Source organism: Perca flavescens, chromosome 10, assembly GCF_004354835.1.
Source record: "Perca flavescens isolate YP-PL-M2 chromosome 10, PFLA_1.0, whole genome shotgun sequence".
Classification (NCBI taxonomy): domain Eukaryota; kingdom Metazoa; phylum Chordata; class Actinopteri; order Perciformes; family Percidae; genus Perca; species Perca flavescens.
In genome coordinates, this window is record NC_041340.1 from 20,283,814 (window position 1) to 20,304,068 (window position 20,255).

Consider the following 20,255-nt stretch of genomic DNA (forward strand, 5'->3'; position numbering starts at 1 on the left):
TTTCTGATTAAAAATCCCAGAGATTACTTTATTTCCCATAATAGTTTGACACACATACGAACCATCAATGTTACAGTTTTCTTAACTAACATTACCATCACCTTTGTCCATCTTAACTCCTTTCCCTGCAACCTCTCCGGTCACTATTCCCTTCCTCTTCTCTACTACCTTCACCCGGCCCTCCAAGCAGCTCAGCCGCTGCTCCACTGCACAAGTCTTTTCAGAGGAACAAGTGAGCAGAGTCAACAGGACGCATCCCAGCACCAGGCCGCCCAGTCGAACCGCCGTGATGTCTGCAGTGGCATGCTTGTCAGTCACGATCAGTCCGAAAAGCCAGAGCGCCAAGACGGTTTTCACCACCCAGAACACCTGCTTCACCACGCCAATCAGCAGACGGAGAATGATTGTCAGCATCCAGTAGCCAATCAGAGCCACCAGACCCCACTGGGCAATGGCGGCAACACCCTCTGGAGTGAAGCGGGGCAATGTCAGTGCAACTGTGGAGGGAAGAAATCCAGTTTAGGCATATTTTCATCATGTCATACTGGTCTTTTACTCAGGATGAAACAAGAGTAAACATTCCCACATAAAAAGGAGTGGCAAACACATTGCCTGAGGGAAAGGCAAGTCTGCATATTTTCACTTAAAACTTTCATTTCTCTTACTCCTGCAGACAATTTGCAGCAAGCTACAAATACAGGGAGGAAAAAGTAGAGAGTACAGAACCACACACACGCACACGCACACGCACACAGTACCCACCATCGAATCCTGTGACCCTGAGAATCTCGGTGACATAAACAGCGATGACGTTAAGGCCGCTTGCAGCTCCTTCAGCGAGGAATCGGATCACCATCTCAAAAAACTGTGGTGGTGTGGAGGGAGGGTGGAGACATGTCTTACTTTGTTATTATTCAAGAGAACAATAAAGAAAGGCAGCATTCTGATCATATTAATAATCATGCAGAGAAGAGAGGTTGTTTTACAGACCTAGATGTTCTGTATTCTCAGGGCTCCAATGCACAGGCAGATATAGTTTATTTAATTGTTCTGGTATATGTACCAGCAAGACTGATATTCACAGCAGCTGATATACAGTATAATATATAATATTATACAAACTTGATGATTACATTAATAGTAGGGCTGTGCAATCAATCAAATTTTGATCGCGATTTCAATTCCTAACGATCACAAAAACAATGTAATCGCGAAAAGGAATATTTTGCACAATACGTTTTGCAAGTGAACTCTTACTTTGGCTTTTGGTGTGAATGGGAAAAAAGTCAAACAGGAAAACAGTTCAAGCTGTTTTCACGGTTGATTTGTTTAACTGTTTCAGTGGTATAGTGCAATAAATGCAACATATTTCCAAAAGTCCATGAGTAATTGTGTTAAATAATCGTGATTTTAATATGACCAAAATAATTATGATTGTAGTTTCTTAATTAATTGAGAACTCTTATAGACTGTAAGTGCTATTGAGCTGCAGCTTAAGACAGAAGAAGTGCTGTATTGTTGACTTGGACAGACAGCTGTGCATGTGAGTGACAGCTGGAAGGTGACCCGCTCTATTCCTGTACAGCTCACCACCCCCCAAAAACACACAAGGTCAAGGGTAGCCCAGTAAGTTGGACAAGTGTCTTATCTGCACCTGTTGCGCTATACACTGGCCCATACATGAGGACTGTTCAGTATGTCAGAGCCAGAGTCAAACAACTGTCACTCTGTCGGTTTGTTTGACAACACACCTAATCATTTACTGCCCTGTTTGATATTATAAGCTCAATTTCCTTACCAAGGACATACTTGAATGTTTTAGTGAGGACTGATCAAAGCCCACGATTAATGTTAAAGGCAGGCTGCTGTAGCCAGAGACGTTTCAGAAGGCGTGATGCAGCCCAAACAGGGCAGTAAAACGGCATATATAATTTTCCGCACTTTTATTTTAAAACAAAAAGCTGAAAATGCTAAATTTAAGTGTCTTTCTGTGGGCTTTCAAACATACAAGGCTATACTTCTTTTATTCCACTTGATGCAATCTCATATTAATGCTCCAAAGCGGATTAACCTTTGAGTGCAGAGAACAGAGATGAACAAAGACTTACTTACAGGTGGACCAAAAAACAAACTGAAGGCAAAAGTTATACAAAATATATGTACACTATACAGGCAGCTACAAATAAATTTACAGAGTTGTTATCAGGCAATCTCTGACAAAGACCTGTATGTGGCTCTGTTACATAATTGGGAGCTGTCGGTCTGGAGTGCAGATCTTTTGTCTTATTTTTGCCTTGAGGATTCAATTTATCATTAAATTAGACTATTTAATTCCATTTAAACTGGGTTTTCTTGCTAGAAACAGAATCATATGAAACCAAATTCACATGGAATAAGGTTCTATTTCAATTCAGGGACTTCAAAATCTTTATCTCATCCAAGGATAATGTACACACTCTGTATTTTGCATTCAGAGCTACCAAATGAGTCATGTTGAACTATATCAGCCTACTTATCAGCTTGCCAGCACTTACCACTACACTCTCACAAGAAGGACTATATTGTGGCCTCTCATGCAAGCACCACTGTACAGAACACATACAGCCACAGTTTCACTACAGTCATGCTCCTACTTTCTGCACTAAGTATAGGGTGACATGAGCCAAACAGAGCCACATGAGGGGACTCTGTTTAAGGGATCATGTCAGGGCAGGCTAGACGGAGACACCCAGGAGGTTTCTTACCATGGCCACTGTATAGATGTTCTCCTGACCAAGCAATGACTCAAGAAACAACACTGCACTCTAGGGAAAAGGGAGCCACAGCCAGGTGGAAGCATGGGAGGCAGAAAAGTGTGTGTGTGTGTGTGGGTGAGGGGGGATGCATGGATATAAGAAGATGTGAAAAGAGGGCAGAGAAGATGAGGGGATCAGGGGAGAGATTAACAAGTTGAGGGGCATGGGGAGAGGAATGTGTGTGAAGGGTGAGGAAATGGATGGAGAGAGACGGCAGGGTTGGAGTTGAAAATTCGTGATTCCAGTTATTGATCAAGAAGAGAGAACAGTGAAGTTAGACCAAACACTCAGAAAAATAGGATATTAAAAATGAAGATAGAGATGAGTATAAAGCCACTTCCTGGTGGAAAGGAACAGTAGTGCTATGAACCAGTGGAGCACCTCCGCTCTGTAGCCTACCTCAGCAGCTGACCGGACCACACCGCTCCCCACCACTGACTCCGCGTACCGCTGGATCTCCTGGCAGGTTCCGATGATAAGAGTACGGAGAGTGACCGCCGGTGGGCTCTCCCCGGTCGGTTTTTCCGGCTCAGCTTTAGCCCAGTCCACCGAAAACGCCAGCACTAACACATAGGTGGTGAGGAAAAGCCGAGCCATGGCAGATCCGCCGCGCCCAGAGCCAGACGCACAGAAAGGCATTGTAACGGATTTGAAAACAATAGAGAAAAAAATGTGCTAAAAATGCTGCCGCCCAGACCAGGTTGAGCAGCTCGTGTTCAATGAATGTAACTCAAAGACTTAAAAATGGCTTCTGTTGAGAGCAGTCATCGGGTTACGAGGTTGTTGGTTTTTTTTTTTTAACACGAACGCTGCAGTTTACAATAGGCAGAAAAATGTTAAGAACCGCGCCAGCTTCTAAATTACCACACCAACTGAATAAGTGTCCAATTTACGAATTAGATCAAATGTTTTGGTTAAAAAAAAAAACACACACACCGTAACGACTCAAAATGATCTGAAAATGTAATTATAGACTTTGGCAGCGATGCAAATATCCAATTTAGGAGCGCTCAGTTCCGTCAAGGACACTCCAGCATTAACAGTGGCTATATTTGGTTAGAAAGAGTTAAAGGCTTAAGATCCAGCAGCGATTGAGATATTTGATCGCCACATGCAACATAAAGTAATTAAAAAAAAGATATAGTGCAGAAATGCCTTCTAAAGTTTTATTTATTGTAGTTTTGCGCGTAAAAGAAAACGGTAGAAACGCGGTGTCGTTGCGCTGACCACGAGTCTTAAAGCTTCTTATTTCGGCGCTGAGCTCCACACCAGCCAAGTTTGGTGCTCCTTTGTTTCTGAGCTTGCATCAAATACTCTTCCGAGATGGATTACGTTGCACAACCTCTAAAAAAAAACGCACTCCCTTGTCGCTGTCCCCACATGACGCTCCCTTCCTTCCAGCGTATCTGACGACAGCTCCCAGTGTGCAAACATGTCTGAATTCTCAGGGAGAAAGAGGAAGAGGAGGGGTAGAGGAAGGCGCTGCACACGGATAAACAGAGATTTGCACACTGGGATTTGTGGTAGTAGAATAGTAATAGAAATGGAAGTAGAACTTGGACAGTTCAGATGTCATTTTAATAACTAAAAGAACAGCAATTACACAGCATCGAGTCAGATTTGAGAGATTTCAGGACAGCAACAAGTAAAAAAAAAAAAAAAAAAAAAAAAAAAACTGACACACACACGGGAACATGATACAAACATCCACTACACTTTGTTTTCTCACTGTACTAATTTCTTTTCTTTGTATACTGTTCTCAAATGCACGCACGCGCACACACACACACTCTCTCTCTCTCTCTCTCCCCCTGGACCAGTATCTGAACATACAGTAAAGTAGTGGATAGAAGCTGAATTCAGTCAGTAAAAAAAAAATAGAAACTAAACAAAAATGAAAGCGTTCTGTTCAGAGCATCACTGTTTCGAAACTGGAATAATCTGGAGCTATCACACTGATGGTGTCCTGTATACACGTACAGGAGCAGTACAGGAGTAGGGGAGGTACGTGTTCAGAGATCTGTGAGTGCAGTGTTGAGTCTTGCTCCCAGCACCATTTGTACTACTGCTTTTCTTTTGACTCTTTTCCTTGCAAGTATCTGCAGGAAAAACGCAGCTTTAGCCAATGTATATGCGATGGAAGTCGTTTGCTCCGAAGGCGGCGTTGCACTTGGGGCACTTCCTCTGGCGTGTGTCGTAGCGTGTCTTGACGCACTCGAAGCAGAAGACGTGGAAGCACTTTGTGAGTACTGCATCCTTCACCCGAGAGTTGCAGCACGGACACGTTAAGCGTGCCTGGGGGGGAGAGAGAGAGAGAAATAGAGGGAGGAAGAGAGGGGGAGGGAATGGTTTAAACAATAAACTAAGAGCTGAGTGGTTTGTATTGAGACACAAATATCTTCGAGCTCAACTGCATCCCATGTTATGAAGGCCTATTATAACTGCCACGACTGATTCTCAAGACCATGGAGAGTACAGAGTTGACCCACAAATCTACAGCAGGTCACATTAGAGAATTTGGACCCCTCTTGCTTACATCAAACCACTTACAAGTTTATAACCAAATCTGGAAAAAATTCTGAGCATGATCCATTTGGCTTTCTGTTTGAGCTGTAGAGATCTAAATGGACACTGACCAGCCCAAACTACAACTTGCAAAAGTCGGTCATTTAATGTGCAGTGTTGAGTCTTTGCACAGTTGGTCTGAATTGTAAGCGTCCTTGTGTGTTCCTGTCAAAACAGTGTGATCACACTGACAGTTGGTCTCATTTGGGGAAAACCGGAGTGATAAAGATTACTCTGCCTCATTCAGTTAAACTGCTTATTTACAAGAGAAGCAGAGCCTCTAGTGTGCCACTTATCTGTTTTCTTGCAGAGTTAAATACTGATACCACTCTAATTAGGGTAAATATGAAGTCACAGGCAGCAACTGGTTACTTAGCTTAGCGCAAAGGCTATAAACAGCTAGCCTGGCTCTGTCCAAATATAACAATCTGTGCAAAGACCAAAGTATAAAAACCCCATTTTACTGGGGGTTATGGTCAGGACTATTTCTTGATTTGGAACAGTAATTACATGAAGTCTCTGCTTATTGCCCTGCAACTTCTTCTTCTGATCTAACTCCCAGCAGGAAAGCGAATGAGTATATTTCACAAAATGTGAATGTAGGTGCTCTTATGCATGCACAAAAAACAACAAAACAGATAGGTGCATCTTGGTTTAGTTAATTTAGTGACACCTGACTTGGAAATAAATTGTTCTCATCTGCAAAATGAAATGTACCAAAGGACTAAACAACCCCTGACCAGCAGCCATGATGCTTCAGTGACTGATTCTGCTGAACAGGCAGGTTTTAATATTTTTTTGTATCACAGAAACTTACCTTATAATCATTGATTTCTTCATTTAGGATATCATCTCCATTGCTGATTTTCTCAGCCGGTTTCTTGGCCTTCTCGATCTTTCCCCTTAGTTTGGAGATGTCCTCCTGAAACACAGTCCGAGTTAACAGCTGGACGTAAAATGGGACCGTTTTGACAACAGACGTTATAAACGCAATACTGGAGATTAAGATGTTGGAGCTTTCCAACATCATGTAAATGCACAACATGAATCTAACATGGGTAAGCCTCACAGTGAAAATGTTTGGGGTGTGGAACATTTTCAAGACAACAAAATGGAAACTGGCAATAACCATTTAGCCTACATCCAGCGAAGGCACAAAGGGTTTCAATGCACAAATCTAATTTGTCCTTTGAAAACACCCGAGTATTTTAGGAAAGAGTTATCATTTGTTCTTCTTGCGTTAACTACAATTTGCATTCAAGATAATTATTTAGTTAATCTCATATCACATGTATCAAGGCTATGGAAAATATAACAATGCTTTAAAACATTTAATACAATAGAATGAAAAGCCTTTATTGTCACTGTATTAATACAACAAAATTAGGAGCGCTACTACTGATCAGTGCAAAGAGCTACAAGTCTCGCCTTTAAGTCCATGCACTACTGGACATTTGGCTTGAGTTTATGTGTAGTACATGTTTGTTTGTGGGTGTTGTTACCTGTGCTCGTCGTGCGTTAAAGGACTCCTTCTCCCTGGAGATGCTGTTCTCTATGACTTCCTCCCTGACCAGGTTGAGCCTCTGCTGAACCTGCTCCAGCTGAGTTCGCAAGTCCTCCGACTGCAACGCAGACTCCTGAGCCTGGAGGACGACAGAGAGATGCTGTAACGTTGCCTCAATGGGAATGTTATTTCTTCTCACACACACACACACACACACACACACACACACACACACACACACACACACACACACACACACACACACACACACACACACACACACACACACACACACACACACACACACACACACACACACACACACACACACACACTTTATGTATATATAGTATCTGAATGTGCATGCCATTTCAGTTTTATTTCCTTGCTAGCAGCTCATAGTCTGGCTATCACCAGACCAAGCTCAATCTTTTAAGATTGAACATTAGTCTGGGGAGTCTGCTCTGTGTTTTCTACTGCACAAGAGGCGTGATCAACGGGCATAGTTCAAATGAATCCGTACGCAATTGGATAGTCCTTCAACCAATCAGACCAACGATCCGGCCTGACGTACTTACATCAACGGGTTCCTGCGCTTCGGTGGCCGCTGAGTTGAATGTAAACAAAAAGCTGCTTGCCGTCGCTTCACTATTGTTATCATGTTAAAACCGCAAATAGTGCGCCATGTGGATAAGCCAGTTTGTGATTGGTCTCCGCAGATTTGTAACGGAAGCAGGATAGAAAAATGTACAGGTTTCCAGCCTGAGCTGCAGGACAAAATCAATCTGGGTTTTAGCCCAGCCTTTTTGGGATCATTTTACCCTGCAGCTGTGGCTCTTCATTACTGAATGATGTGTTACCTTGCGTTTGTTCATGTCCAAAGCTTGTGTACGAAGTGCCAACTCTCTCTCAGCAGTGCTGATGGTGCCCTGTAGGAGGCGCTCCTTTTCCTCAAGCTTCCTCACCACCTGTAGCTGGGCATCCACCTGACAAATGGACACAGTTCCCCCAAAAAATTTAAGTTAAGGAAGGTTCAAAAAGAAATAATTTTATTAAAAAAAAAATAACCATCAGAACTAGAAGACAGATGTGACATTTTGGGGAAAAAGACATCAAACAAGAAATTGGGCAAACAAGTAGAAGCCGACAAACAAAAAGGTAGTAGTGAACAGCAGCTTTATTTATTTACTGACAAGCTGTTTTATTGAAGAACAAAAATGGTTGGGCTTTTTTGTTGCTGAATATAATCTGTAGTGCTTTCAAAGAAAGTAAGAAGTGGCTCACCTGAGTTTTTAAAGTGAGCAGTTGGTCGGCGAGCTCCTCCTTCTCCTCTTTTAGCAGCTTGTGGATCTGGTTGGACTTGATCCGCTCGCTCATCAGCTTGAAGTTGGCATCGTCTTTTTCTCTGAGCTGCTGCATCAGGCGGATGTTCTGTTCCTGCATGTCCTCGAAGGCCTGGCCCGTCACGTCCATCTCGCTCAGCAGCGCGTCCTCCTCCTGCGGAGCCAGCGGCGAGGCGACACGGTGTTAGAGAGGGGAAGCAGGTTTCGTTTGTGCATAAAAACACAATGACCAGCTCACGCACCTGTTTTGCTATAGAGAGCTTCTTGTTGAGGATATCGATCTGCTCCTCCACAGAGCAGATCTTCCTCAGAGCCTCTTCGTCGGCCATTTTCTTGCCCTCCCTCCTCTCCCTCTCCTCCAGCTCCCTCAGCCTCTGCCGCAGCTCTTCTCCCTGGAATCGACATAGTGATTATGGGACTGCCACAATAAAACACCTGTAATAATTACTTTGGAGCACAACTATGCCTAAATCATGTAAGGCAGTGCAATGAATGGAATCGGGTCCATATCTTGAGTCTTCCACATATCAAAATCACCTCTGACTTGGACTTCTTCTCTGCAGCCATGAGCTGGACCTTGTCCCTCTGCTCCTTTGGTGCTGAGCGGTACATGTCCAGCAGCAGCTTCATCTCCCTCTGGGACTCCTGGGCTTTCCTGCACAGTCAAGGTAAGAGTCTTTAACAAAACTATCACCATCATCCAGGGTCAGAAATCAATAATACTGTGCGCCCAGATAGCTCAGTTGGTAGAGAGGGCGCACATATATAGAGGTTTAATCCTTGACGCAGTGGTGCGGGGTTTGACTCTGACCTCGGCCCTTTGCTGCATGTCATTCCCTCTCTCTCTCTCCCCTTTCATGTTTTCATCTGTCCTGTCAAATAAAAGCCTAAAATGCCCGTAAAATAATCTTTAAAAAATAAATAAATCAATAACACTTCTGCCCATTGTTGGAAATCATTGTCTTTTTCACCCATTTCCCAGTGGTAACATTTATTGTTTACCTGCCATGTATAATTGAGCATTTTTCCACGTGAGGCCCTGCTGGTGAGTCACAAAGTCATATGATTGGTGATTTCATTTCCATGTCTTGTGGGTTAGAGACGAATGATACGCATTTTTATTGGACGCTACAGTGTGATGCTGACACACAGAAACAAAAGCTTTACGAACACAAAACAACACACCTTGGGGGAAAAACACAAAGGGTTGAAAATGAACACTGTTTCAACCATCCTCTTCTGTAACTGTGGTGCATGAAGTACATTATGATTTCTTTAAAAGCACATCAACATGGCACACATTTTGTCTTGCAATAGGCAAAGCAATATATATTTTGTGTAAATCAAGTCTACCAAAATTGACTCAAAATTTGTGTCAGGTGGCAAAAAATACGAGACAGAAACCGTCCTCACCTTATCACTAGCTAGGTGTGGGTGAGAGCGACATAACATCCATGATATCTTACAGTATATCTGACAATATTTTTCAGCTTCTATAATTTCATTTTAATGTGTGCTTTTTGTTTATGTATGTGTTTTTGACTATCAATGTAAAAGAGTCAATAATCCAGCACGATTGAATGCTTGCTGATACATGAACAGTATCATTAACCACCAGGCCGTGCAGTTTTTCCTCATTTATGTGGTACTTAAAAAAAATAAGCCCCATCTAAAGTAAAAACTAACTCCCCACGTGCGACTTACTTGAGTTCCGCTCGGACGATCTTCAGCTGCTCCATCTCTTTCCTCTTTGACCCTCCGACCATAGACAGGCGCTCCCCGGCTGACTCCTCTGGTTGGCTGCTGCTCCCCGGCTTCTCCTTCTCTTCCTTTATCGCGCTGCTGCTCCCACCGCTCCGGGTCGGCCTCTCTCTCTCCCTATCCTTCTCTTTCTCCCGCTCTTTCTCCTCTTTCTTTATAGTGTCTTTTTCTTTCTTGTCCTCCTTCTCTTTCTTCTCGTCTTTCTCCTCCTCTTTAACGGTGGCCTCGGGTTCTGCTCCAGGCTCCGTTTTCACCGAGGCTCCTATAGAAAGATAATCAAACAACGTAAAGAAAATCAGGACAGTCTTTATATACATCACAGAAACGCTGGGAAATCGGTAAAAAAAAAAAAAAAAAAAAAAAAAAGAGAAGCTATTTCATTTATTTACATTCATATTCTGTCAACTAGGTGTTAGTTACCAGTGCTGCTGGGTGTGGAGGAGCCGTTGTCAGGCTCTGTCTTGGCCACAGGTTCCCCAGAGATGGCTGGGGTCGATGGAGAGGTTATCTCATCCTTCACGTCCATCTCTGTGCTCGACTGGGATTGGAGGATGGCGTTGCCCTTTGAAGCGCGGACCTCAAGAGGCAACAGATGAATGTGTTTTAGTCTGAAGTGCTGTTGTGCTTTACTTATCCTATCAGATGTAATACTACCTTTAAGTATTTATTTCGCCGGTAAGAGGCGACTGCACAAGTTTCTCTTCATGACCTACCTGGTTGAGCTCAGCTTGCGTCTCTCTCAGTCTAATCTTGTATTTCACCACCTCTCCCTTCATCTGCTGGTTGTGGGTTTGCAGCGTGCTGATCAGGTGACGCATCTCCCTGTTGATAGGACCTGAGAGAAAGGAAGAGTGAAACGGGGAAAAAAAGATTGAAAATTCAAGCTAGGACTGTGAACCTAGTCATTTTGTCAGCGAGGAGCTAACAGGAATCTTTTCAGCACAATTCATGCACCTAATCCACTATGTAATCCAATTCTGTTAGTTACCTGCTTGCTCGTTGGCAGCGAGAGTCTGTTCAAATTCGATGCGCAGCATCTCGTACTCCTTCCTGACCTGAGCCAGTGTGTCCTCCAGCTGAAACACTTCAGTACGAACCTTCCTCTGCAGAGCCACCTCATCATTCTACACACACACACACAAGATTTGGATAGATATTTAGAAAGGATGTTCAGGCTCGGTCACATCAGCGCGATAAGGCATTAAACATTTTAAATTTTAAAAAAGCTTACGTAGGTGCGCGCCTGTGTTAACATGCGCTTGTTGTCCCATGTGCGCCAATGCGCTCATCTGTTGACGTTTCTGAATGCCTTCCTGCAGTTGCTTAATAAAAGTGGGCTTTCCACACAAAACAAGATTTTAACTGTGTCGGGCTCGGACATAAATATCTTAATGCCTGTCGGGCTCGGGCCGGGCTCGGTTATTTCTCTGTCGGACCCTGCTGGGCTCGGACAGAAAAATGTGGCCCGATCCGCACTCTAACACGCACACACACACAACGCGCACACACACGCACACACTTGCCTCCATGTGCTCCAGCTGTCGAAGCCTCGCCGTCCTGGTAGTGTTGAGACGAGCGCGCGTCTCATCTAATTGAGCCTTGAGGATCAGAGACTCGTTGTAGAGCACAGAAAACTGTGACTGCAGGCAGCGATACTCAGAAGTCTCCCTTACCACGCCTTCTGCTCGACTAAGCAGCTCCGTCTGAGGGAAAGAGAGAGAGAAAGGAGGAAAGAAAGAATGGCGGAGATAACAGCCAAAGAGAAAACAATATTTAATACAATAAAGTAATGAATGACTAGCTTTTTAGAAGTGTAAGGAGTTTTTGGTAAACATTTACACAGAGTGCAGTATTTCTTTTTCCCAGGGATAATCTTTGACCCACGTCTTCTTTTTTTAATACTCATCACAGCAGTTAACAAAAGTTATAAACGTGCCACCATAATTCATAGAATACTGTAATCCATTAATTGGCTATTTCCACATGAAATTCACACAGTGTGTGAGAAACACAAGTCCACCTTCATGTTGTTGTTTTCCTGGTGCACACTCTGCAGGTCCTGCTGGAGCTTCTGCAGCTCAACCAGGCGGTTGTCTGCCAGCTCCGTGTTCTCCTCCATATCGCTGTTCATTTCTTCAAACTTGACAGGAAGAGAGGGAAAACGTCAACAAATATGAAAAGCAAGGCGTGAAAAAAAAAACAAAAAAAAAACTACAACATTAAGAACCTCACACATCAGTCTTAATTAACTAAGTTGTGAAATCCAGTTCCTACCTTTCTCTTGTTAATGGTGATGGTCCCACAAACGCTGCTGGCCTCTCCACACACCTTATAGCCTTTGCTGTTCACCTGGGATGCATTACAAAGAGTGTTATAACATACTGTACCTCAAAATAATATAAACGTTTGCACAACACTGTCATGGACAGATCCTGAGACACACGGACAGAGAGAACACGTCCTCACCCTCTCCAGTATCTCAGTCAGGTGCGCATTTAGTCGGTTCTCTCGCCGGCGGATCTTCTCCATGTCCCACTGGAGCTCCTCGATCAGAACCTGCAGCTCGCTGACACGCTGGTCTGCTTTGTTAGCTGCACGACCCAGCGGCCGAGACTGGACAAGACAGGAGCGCACAGGGAGACTTTGATGCCACACACACACACACACACACAAGAGCTAATAGAAACATAATCCTTCCTGAGATATTACTCTGCAACAAAGCAGCTGTTCCTACTATAGGATGATGGTTAACAGAAAAAACAGATAAACAACGTGCTTGATAACTTCCTTTACACAAAGTCATAATGAGTTTGAAAGAGTGTAATATTTTACTAAATCTATCATGAACAATTTTGTGCCTAAATTCTAAACAGCCTCCAATGTAGTAACAAAGGCTGTGCAGCAGTCCCAAATTTGTTTTAGGGATGACACTTTACACAGATTTTTCTAACTGTTAACATTGGCTTCCCGGGGGTGCAACAGTAAATACGGAACGGCATATGATTTGTACCTCGCTCGTCATGTGAATGTGCTTCTGCTTAAGGTCCTCAGTCAGCTGTTGCAGCCGTTTGTTTTCACTGGTCAGGAGGGAATTCAGTTTGAAAGCCGCCTGCCATAGACTGCCCTCTGAAAAGATCACATTTCATGGGTTCAAACACATCGACCGACTTGATGAATCCTCCGCCGTACTCCATTACTGCAATTTCATCACGTCTTCCTCCACCTGAACCTTGCCGCCTTTCATCTCACCTGCTGCAGGGTCCAGCTCTGCCTTCAGTTGGTCCACGGTCCTCTTCAGACACTCGTAGATCTCCACCACGTGACTGGCCTGCTTCAGGCTGGACTCCACCCTCTCCTGAAGCTCAGCCTCCATCTCCTCACTGCTGCTGCTCGCCAGCGTTGCCAGGAAAGAGTTGTTTGTCTCTCCCTGATTGCCTGAGTGACAACAACAGGAAAGAGGCTTTGATGTCTAGTTTGTTAATCAACATTCAAACACCAATGGTGGCGGAGCCAACGCGCGAGGCACAGGCCTGCCCGTGGGGAGCAACTTAGGGTTCAGTGTCTCGTCAAAGACACTTCAATGTGCAGACGGGAGAAGCCGGGGATGGCTTATTTCAAAGTCATGATCCTGTGTCAGCTCGGTCTTTACCTCTATCCTTGGCCCGCTCCTGGTTGGAGTCACCATCAGGTTCTGGCGTTTCCGGGTTCAGGCTCCTTCCCTCCCCTGCCAGAGATTTCTCAGGTTCGCTGCTTGCCTGATCATAACGCCTGATGGTCAGTTTAACGTTTTCATCAAACTAAAGGGGAGAAAAGGGAAATCGCATTTAGACTCTTTGATCTTTATAGGAGCGGAGACTTGTTTTTTCCTTCTCTAATCTCGTTTACCTGGTTCCAGTATCTGTTGAGGATCAGCAGACTGGCATCATCGGTGGCCTGACGCGTCTCTAGTCTCTCAATTCGCTCTCGCAATTCATCCTCAATCACCTGCAAACCAACAAGGCTAGAGATGAATCTCTCTCCAAACAGAGAGTGCATCAGTGCAGCTTCCTTTGTGCGTGTGTGTGTATAAAGAGTTATAAACATATATTGGAGGATTTATTTACCTGTCTCTGATCAAGAGATTCTCCTAACTTTCGGTTCTTAGCCTGGAGAGCTTTGATGTCTTGCTCTTCCTGCAAAAAGTGATGATTCAAACATTAGCACAAAAAGAAAAAGCAGCCCTACAAACAGACATGCTTTACACTTCTGAGATGAAGTTTGTGAATACATATGTAAGCCGTAGTGGATAATAAAAAAGGGGCCTCACGGAGTTGGACACTCCTCCCAGTTTGATGACAGTCTCCACCGCGGTGCTCCCCCCGGCAGCGGCGCTGACACCGGCGGCTCCGTCCTCTCCTTCCCTTTCCCTCCGCTTCTCCGGCGGCGCACCGGAGGACGAGGGACCGCTGGGGTCGGCAGGACGCTTCAGTCCCGACATCCTCAGACTCCTGAAACAAACGGAGGGAAAAGGCAGAAATTGACTGATGAAGAAGGTGGACTGTTCGATTCAGATGGTTCAGCTGGATCAACGGCAAAGCTACGCTACATGTAGCTAGCTAACGTTAAATTGGTCGAAGATGAGTACCTCATTTTTACTAATGTTTATCTAAATTCTGACACGACAGATCAATGCATTTACTTTGTAATATTATCAATATGAATCACGCCTAACGAAAGTCTTACCGCTTTTAATGTTACGAGTTGTATGTTATTGACTAAATCTGGATGTGGCTGTTGATGTTGCGGCTCCCTGCCTCTCGGAAACGGAAGTGTGGGCGCTCTTAGTGGGACCTCCTAGAGCGTGCACAGCGCCGCCTGCCGTCAGGGAGGGAACCAGACTGTGATCAACATTTGTGCAGTTAGGGCGCCCCCTGGCAAGACTTTGCTGTTGGGCCCCTGTTGTCTCCAAGTTCCCATCAAGAGGAATGCATATAGCCTATTTAGCCTACAAGACTGAGTCATAATTTACTAACTCACTCATGTGAAATATCAAGGTTTACTTATCTGTGCAATTTTGTTGGTTTATACGTATATTTTATTTTGCCTATACTGTTTACGTTTTTTTTTACTATCATGTTTACATATTTATTTTTTACATCTTGCATGTTTTACTGATGCCTCAGTTTGCTTCTGTAACTGCAAATGTACTTTCGTGGGATTAATAAAGGATTATCATCTTATCTTATTTTAGATGACAGATTCATTATATTTAGCATTAGATTCCTGCTCAGTTTGTGTAACTGAAATACACTCACATGCACACACAGGAACGATCGACATGCATAAGATAAGATAAGAAGCCTTTACGGTCATAATATTAATTACACGACATTGCAATAATAATATAATATTGCACAGATCAGTAAAAATGAATGAAAGAACAATAATAAAATGCAATAAAATGTGCAAAATGGTGCGCAGAGTCATTTTGTGTGTACAGTTAAGAGTCTGGAGGAAAGAAAGTGTTCATTAGTCTGGTGGTTGGGGTTCTGGTCTCCCTGACGCCATGAGCTCAAACAGGTGGCGTCCAGGGTGAGAACAGAGACGGGAGAGGTGTCAGAGTGCTGGGGCTTCCTCAAAGTCCACGCTCCAAACAGTTGGGGGTTCTACGCTTTGCTCAAGGGTACCTCGGCAGAGCCCAGGAGGATAACTGGCCCCTCTCCAGAAAACATTCCTCTGGTGCTCAACGTTCTTAGTTCATATACTTGTGGTGGGCCAAGCAAATGTGACCTGGACAACATTTTGAACACTCTCTTTTTCCCTTAGCCAGTTCTTATGTAAAAAGATAACATGGACAGAGGCTGACCTCTGATCAGCACTATTAAAGAGTACATTGCACAGAGTGCAGAGTCCAGATTGTGAAAAAGTCATTAATTGTGAGTGACAGATCTACCCCAACCTATCGATTCAAATATCTGCTGAGGTCACTCATGGACCGGTGAGAGCATTACAAACAGAGTTTTTTGGGCCATTTTCAGCAATCAATAGGATAATTGTTTATGACGTGCTTGACAAGCAATGTGACGCATGAGGCAGATGCACAAGGTAGCATGAAAAAGCATTTTTTTTTGTTGGAACTAATGGAATATTTTTGTCCAATAATGTGCCTAAACCTGGTCCTATTGTGATAACTAAATCTGAAAGTAAAACAATTGTTGATCAATGTTTCTCCTGGTTTAAAATATAGACAGGGCTGATCAGAATTATTTTTTTTGAGTTTTGTTTATTCACACAGGTTTAAATCAAACATCATACAAATAATGGAAATGCATGTGTAGGGAGATGAAAAAGTTATTAATTCTACAACATAATAATATATATAAAAAAACAAACAAATTCACACTGTTATTTCATTAAATATAGGCTATTTTGGTCCTCTGAGAATGACACAGACGTTATCACATGCTGTTGTAATCTAAACAAGAAACAATGGAACCTGCATTGCAACATTGCAGCAGGCCTCTCATATTACATTTCATCATGTTTTCAACATCGAGCAAAAAAAAAAAAGGGGAGGCGGGTTGCTTCAGTAGCCTAGTGTGTGCTGCGTGCGTGCAGGCATGCTGACTTCGATTTTATAACTTGTTTTAGACGACACACAGTGTTCCCTTCACGTTTTCGACTCATCCGCCCACTTTCTGATATGAGCATAAAGTCCACAAAAGAGCATTGATGCCCTATCATGCAAACACCGCCTCTGTCTGTCTCACCGGGCCAATTGCGTTACCTGGGTGACACACGCCCCGCCACATCACGAGCACCTCCTCCACAGCACCAAACAGCCTTTAAATACAGCTTCGTGCCCAGTTTTCGGCCTCTCAATCAGTCAAATTACAGCTACTGAGGCTGTACGGGGCGTTTGCTACTTCAGTTGCTGTTTGAAAAAACTCTGAAAGTAAGTCTTCTTTCTAGTTTTTAACTGTTGCAGACTTTTGCTGTCGCTGATTCCCACTTGTTTTCATGAAAACTAAACCGAACCATATCGCCTGGTTTCTGCGAGATTGGTCCGCATCTTTGGGTCTCCTCATGTTTCTGAAAGTGCAGCGATGTTGCAGTAATGTTGCAGAACTTTATGAAGATGAACATTTTCAATAGTCTTAACTTTGTAGAACTGAACAGGCTGTCATGTTAGTTTGAGTTGCATTGACAAATTGTCAATACTTCTTTTTTTTTTTTGCAATATAGATTGGGGATTTTATTTTGAAAGTTTAAATGTCAAGGTATGATCTTATAATGCTGATTGTATGTGTGTGTGCAAGTTATGCTCGTGATTTGAATTCTTAGCCTTCATGTTATGCTGTTTTTTTTTAAGTGTGTGTGTGTGGGTGATCTTCTGCAGAAAGTTTTGGAAAACGTCATGCAGTCAACAACTTTGAGTGAACTATGAACTTATGTTAAAGGTAGAACCTGATCTGTTTTAAAGGCCAAAGTTCAACCATGCAAGGCAAATATTTACAGAGGTGGTGCAAGAGCTGCAGGAAGTCGGATGTGCTTTGTGTTTTGAATTGGAACAATATATTTAATCTTTCTCATACTTTAGTTTGGACCAACTGTGAAATAACTAGTTTCTCTCCTCTAGGATGACTCATCAGTTCCCATCCCTCTCTCCGGAGCAGAAGAAGGAGCTCTCTGACATTGCTCAGAGGATCGTGGCTCCAGGAAAGGGAATCCTGGCTGCAGATGAATCAACGGGTAAGCCTTAAGTCTCTAATTATGATTCTATGATTAAGGGGACTGCAGCGTGTGCAACTGAAATGATTTTCATACCCTCCTCTTCTTTCAAGGAACCATGGGAAAGCGTCTGCAGAAGATCAATGTTGAAAACAACGAGGAGAACCGTCGCTATTTCCGTGACCTCCTCTTCTCCTCTGACCCCTTAATCTCCAACTGTGTGGGTGGGGTCATCTTCTTCCATGAGACTCTCTACCAGAAATCAGACAGCGGCAAGCTCTTCCCCCAAGTCATCAAGGATCAGGGCATTGTCGTCGGCATCAAGGTGAGGAGCCTTCAAGTGGAGATGAAACTTGGTCGAATGCACACCTCTTCAGTTCTTCCACACATTGACCCTTCTAAGTTAATGGGTGTGTTTTTTGATTTTCTTGCTTCAGGTGGACAAAGGCACAGCTGGTTTAAACGGAACCGATGGAGAGACCACCACACAAGGTGAAAATGGCTTGTATATCTATTCTAATTCAAAGCCCAGAAGTGCAAGCCTTCTTTATTACTAAATCTTTACACGCTTCAGCACGGCAGCATACTGATTCTGTGGCTGGTTTTTCTGTAGGTCTCGATGGCCTCTCAGAGCGCTGTGCCCAGTATAAGAAGGACGGTTGTGACTTTGCCAAGTGGAGGTGTGTGCTCAAGATCTCAGATAGCTGCCCATCAGCTCTCGCCATTGCAGAGAATGCCAATGTCCTTGCCAGATATGCCAGTATCTGCCAACAGGTGTGTGTGTGGCCATAGTCCCTATAAAAATGACCAAATCAAAAATGTTGGCGGGAAGTCATAATTTTTAAATTGACATTTGTTCTCCACCAGAATGGCCTGGTGCCTATTGTGGAGCCAGAGATCCTGCCTGATGGAGACCATGACCTGCTGCGCTGCCAGTATGTCACAGAAAAGGTTGGTTCATCGTCTTTGGCTTTGTCAGCCAAACCACCAGCTGTAATTTTCCCGTCTGATATTTTAAAGCAATGTGCAGTAATAAATCTGCCTCTCCATGTTTTTAGGTTCTGGCTGCTGTGTACAAGGCTCTGTCCGATCACCACGTGTACCTGGAGGGCACTCTGCTGAAGCCCAACATGGTCACTGCTGGACACTCCTGCACTAAGAAGTTCACCCCTCAGGAGGTTGGCATGGCCACCGTGACCGCTCTGAGGCGCACCGTCCCCGCTTCGGTGCCTGGTGAGTGCCATGATCCTAGCTTTCCTCTTCTTAACAAACCAGTTTAAGAAAAGCGCAGATGGCTGAGTTTCTCAGTGGCATGCTGCTTTCGGTGTCTTTCCAGGCATTTGTTTCCTGTCTGGAGGCCAGAGTGAGGAGGAGGCATCCCGCAACCTGAACGCCATCAACCAGGTGCCCCTCCATCGCCCCTGGAAGCTGACCTTCTCTTACGGCCGTGCACTCCAGGCCTCTGCTCTTGCAGCCTGGCAGGGCAAAGCTGCCAACAAGGCAGCTGCACAAGAAGCTTTCAAAACCAGGGCCAAGGTTAGTCTTGGGCATGACTAATACAGAATAGACACTGATACATTATACCCACTTATCAATTTGTAGTTGTGGACTGTGCACAAAACTAGCTCCTAAATGACTCTTACCTTGTATTACCTAACATTATACTGACTGGTAAATTATTGATTCTAACAAGCTTTTTGTCTATTCAGTCCTGCACTAATGTGGCCCAGGCTGATCATTAACACTCAGACTTTGGCCTAACTTTCTCCCTCTGTTGCTCTCTTCAGATCAATGGCCTGGCTGCCAAAGGAGAGTACAAGCCCTCTGGCTCAGCTGACCAGGCCTCCATGCAGTCTCTGTACACAGCCAGCTACATCTATTGAATACTGTGAATGTTAAAAATAAAACCAATTGCAAATGGACAAAATATGACCTGAAATGGCTCTGCTGGATTTCCCTTTTCCCTAAGACTACCAACACCAGGAGAAGATGTCCATTATAATGTTGAACTACTGTTTGTCTACGCAGTTAAAATAACTGGAAATAAATTAAGTGACCAAAATATTGCTGGTGTAATTGCAGATTTTGTGATTTCAGAGACTGTCAATTTTAAATCATCAGCTATAAATTGTAGATTTTCATGCCTGGGGACATGGCTGTTTTTCCTAACTTGGGTGAATGGACATGGACAGTGAAAAGCTTTAGATCCTAACAACATTATTGTTTGTATGTTTTATCCAGCACTTACTAAATGTCTTGCACATAGAAGGGTAAGTCAAGAAATAATGCATCACTCAGTCAAATCATTGTCACAATGATGGAAGTGTGGTGCATGGCTGTGCAGCTCATCCAAGTTTATATCAACCTTATGCCAAGCTCACAGCAAGAATTGATCCATCTTTTCAACAATAGATGCAGCATGCACACAAGTGAAAATCACCAGAACGGGAGTCAAAATGCATTTGAATCTGTGCTAAGGAGCAAACTCATGTTGAAGCAATGGAATGCATTACAAAGGGGGTGTCTGTGGAAGAGGAAAAAAAATGAATTCGAAAGATGCCATTGCGTCATGGGGAA

The 20,255-nt window shown here is 43.8% G+C and overlaps 3 protein-coding genes across 5 annotated transcripts; 1 reads left to right on the forward strand and 2 right to left on the reverse strand.

The window, feature by feature from the left end:
- si:dkey-74k8.3 (transmembrane protein 109) lies at positions 1–4,267 on the reverse strand. 2 transcript variants are annotated; one of them, XM_028589146.1, is made up of 4 exons: positions 3,195–4,267; positions 2,745–2,804; positions 763–865; positions 1–497 (listed from the first exon to the last, which is right to left on the reverse strand). In XM_028589146.1, the coding sequence occupies exons 1-4, from the start codon at positions 3,432–3,434 to the stop codon at positions 82–84; spliced, it is 819 nt and encodes a 272-aa protein (XP_028444947.1). In that variant the 5' UTR covers positions 3,435–4,267; the 3' UTR covers positions 1–81. The 2 variants fall into 2 exon arrangements, with proteins under 2 accessions (XP_028444947.1, XP_028444948.1); XM_028589147.1 differs by lacking the exon at positions 2,745–2,804.
- An 87-nt stretch (positions 4,268–4,354) lies between these two features.
- rnf20 (ring finger protein 20, E3 ubiquitin protein ligase) lies at positions 4,355–14,817 on the reverse strand. 2 transcript variants are annotated; one of them, XM_028589145.1, is made up of 22 exons: positions 14,691–14,817; positions 14,275–14,455; positions 14,072–14,140; positions 13,854–13,952; positions 13,618–13,765; positions 13,218–13,403; positions 12,979–13,094; positions 12,435–12,581; positions 12,243–12,317; positions 11,989–12,108; positions 11,492–11,671; positions 10,957–11,092; positions 10,682–10,803; positions 10,389–10,506; positions 9,912–10,230; positions 8,745–8,862; positions 8,450–8,599; positions 8,149–8,361; positions 7,725–7,850; positions 6,863–7,003; positions 6,178–6,282; positions 4,355–5,090 (listed from the first exon to the last, which is right to left on the reverse strand). In XM_028589145.1, exons 2-22 carry the CDS (start codon positions 14,443–14,445, stop codon positions 4,914–4,916), a joined length of 3,036 nt encoding a protein of 1,011 aa, XP_028444946.1. In that variant the 5' UTR covers positions 14,446–14,455; positions 14,691–14,817; the 3' UTR covers positions 4,355–4,913. The 2 variants fall into 2 exon arrangements, with proteins under 2 accessions (XP_028444946.1, XP_028444945.1); XM_028589144.1 differs by having other exon boundaries at positions 10,389–10,545.
- Positions 14,818–16,720: 1,903 nt separating this feature from the next.
- Positions 16,721–19,742, forward strand: aldob (aldolase b, fructose-bisphosphate). The gene is made up of 9 exons (XM_028588962.1): positions 16,721–16,902; positions 17,587–17,699; positions 17,792–18,003; positions 18,116–18,170; positions 18,292–18,452; positions 18,546–18,629; positions 18,737–18,911; positions 19,015–19,214; positions 19,466–19,742. The coding sequence occupies exons 2-9, from the start codon at positions 17,588–17,590 to the stop codon at positions 19,559–19,561; spliced, it is 1,095 nt and encodes a 364-aa protein (XP_028444763.1). The 5' UTR covers positions 16,721–16,902; position 17,587; the 3' UTR covers positions 19,562–19,742.
- Positions 19,743–20,255: the final 513 nt, after the last annotated feature.

What these genes read in the sequence shown, in the direction of transcription:
- si:dkey-74k8.3 (XM_028589146.1), bottom strand. Translation starts at nt 3,434, where the DNA reads ATGCCTTTCTGTGCGTCTGGCTCTGGGCGCGGCGGATCTGCCATGGCT. An exon ending in ACATCTATACAGTGGCCATG is followed by an intron (nt 866 to 2,744) that starts GTAAGAAACCTC and finishes ACACCACCACAG; the next exon opens with TTTTTTGAGATGGTGATCCG. An exon ending in CAGGGTCACAGGATTCGATG is followed by an intron (nt 498 to 762) that starts GTGGGTACTGTG and finishes TTCCCTCCACAG; the next exon opens with TTGCACTGACATTGCCCCGC.
- rnf20 (XM_028589144.1), bottom strand. Translation starts at nt 14,445, where the DNA reads ATGTCGGGACTGAAGCGTCCTGCCGACCCCAGCGGTCCCTCGTCCTCC. An exon ending in TCAACAGATACTGGAACCAG is followed by an intron (nt 13,766 to 13,853) that starts GTAAACGAGATT and finishes TCTCCCCTTTAG; the next exon opens with TTTGATGAAAACGTTAAACT. An exon ending in AGGAAAACAACAACATGAAG is followed by an intron (nt 11,672 to 11,988) that starts GTGGACTTGTGT and finishes TCTTTCCCTCAG; the next exon opens with ACGGAGCTGCTTAGTCGAGC.
- aldob (XM_028588962.1), top strand. Translation starts at nt 17,588, where the DNA reads ATGACTCATCAGTTCCCATCCCTCTCTCCGGAGCAGAAGAAGGAGCTC. An exon ending in TGGAGAGACCACCACACAAG is followed by an intron (nt 18,171 to 18,291) that starts GTGAAAATGGCT and finishes GTTTTTCTGTAG; the next exon opens with GTCTCGATGGCCTCTCAGAG. An exon ending in ATGCCAGTATCTGCCAACAG is followed by an intron (nt 18,453 to 18,545) that starts GTGTGTGTGTGG and finishes GTTCTCCACCAG; the next exon opens with AATGGCCTGGTGCCTATTGT.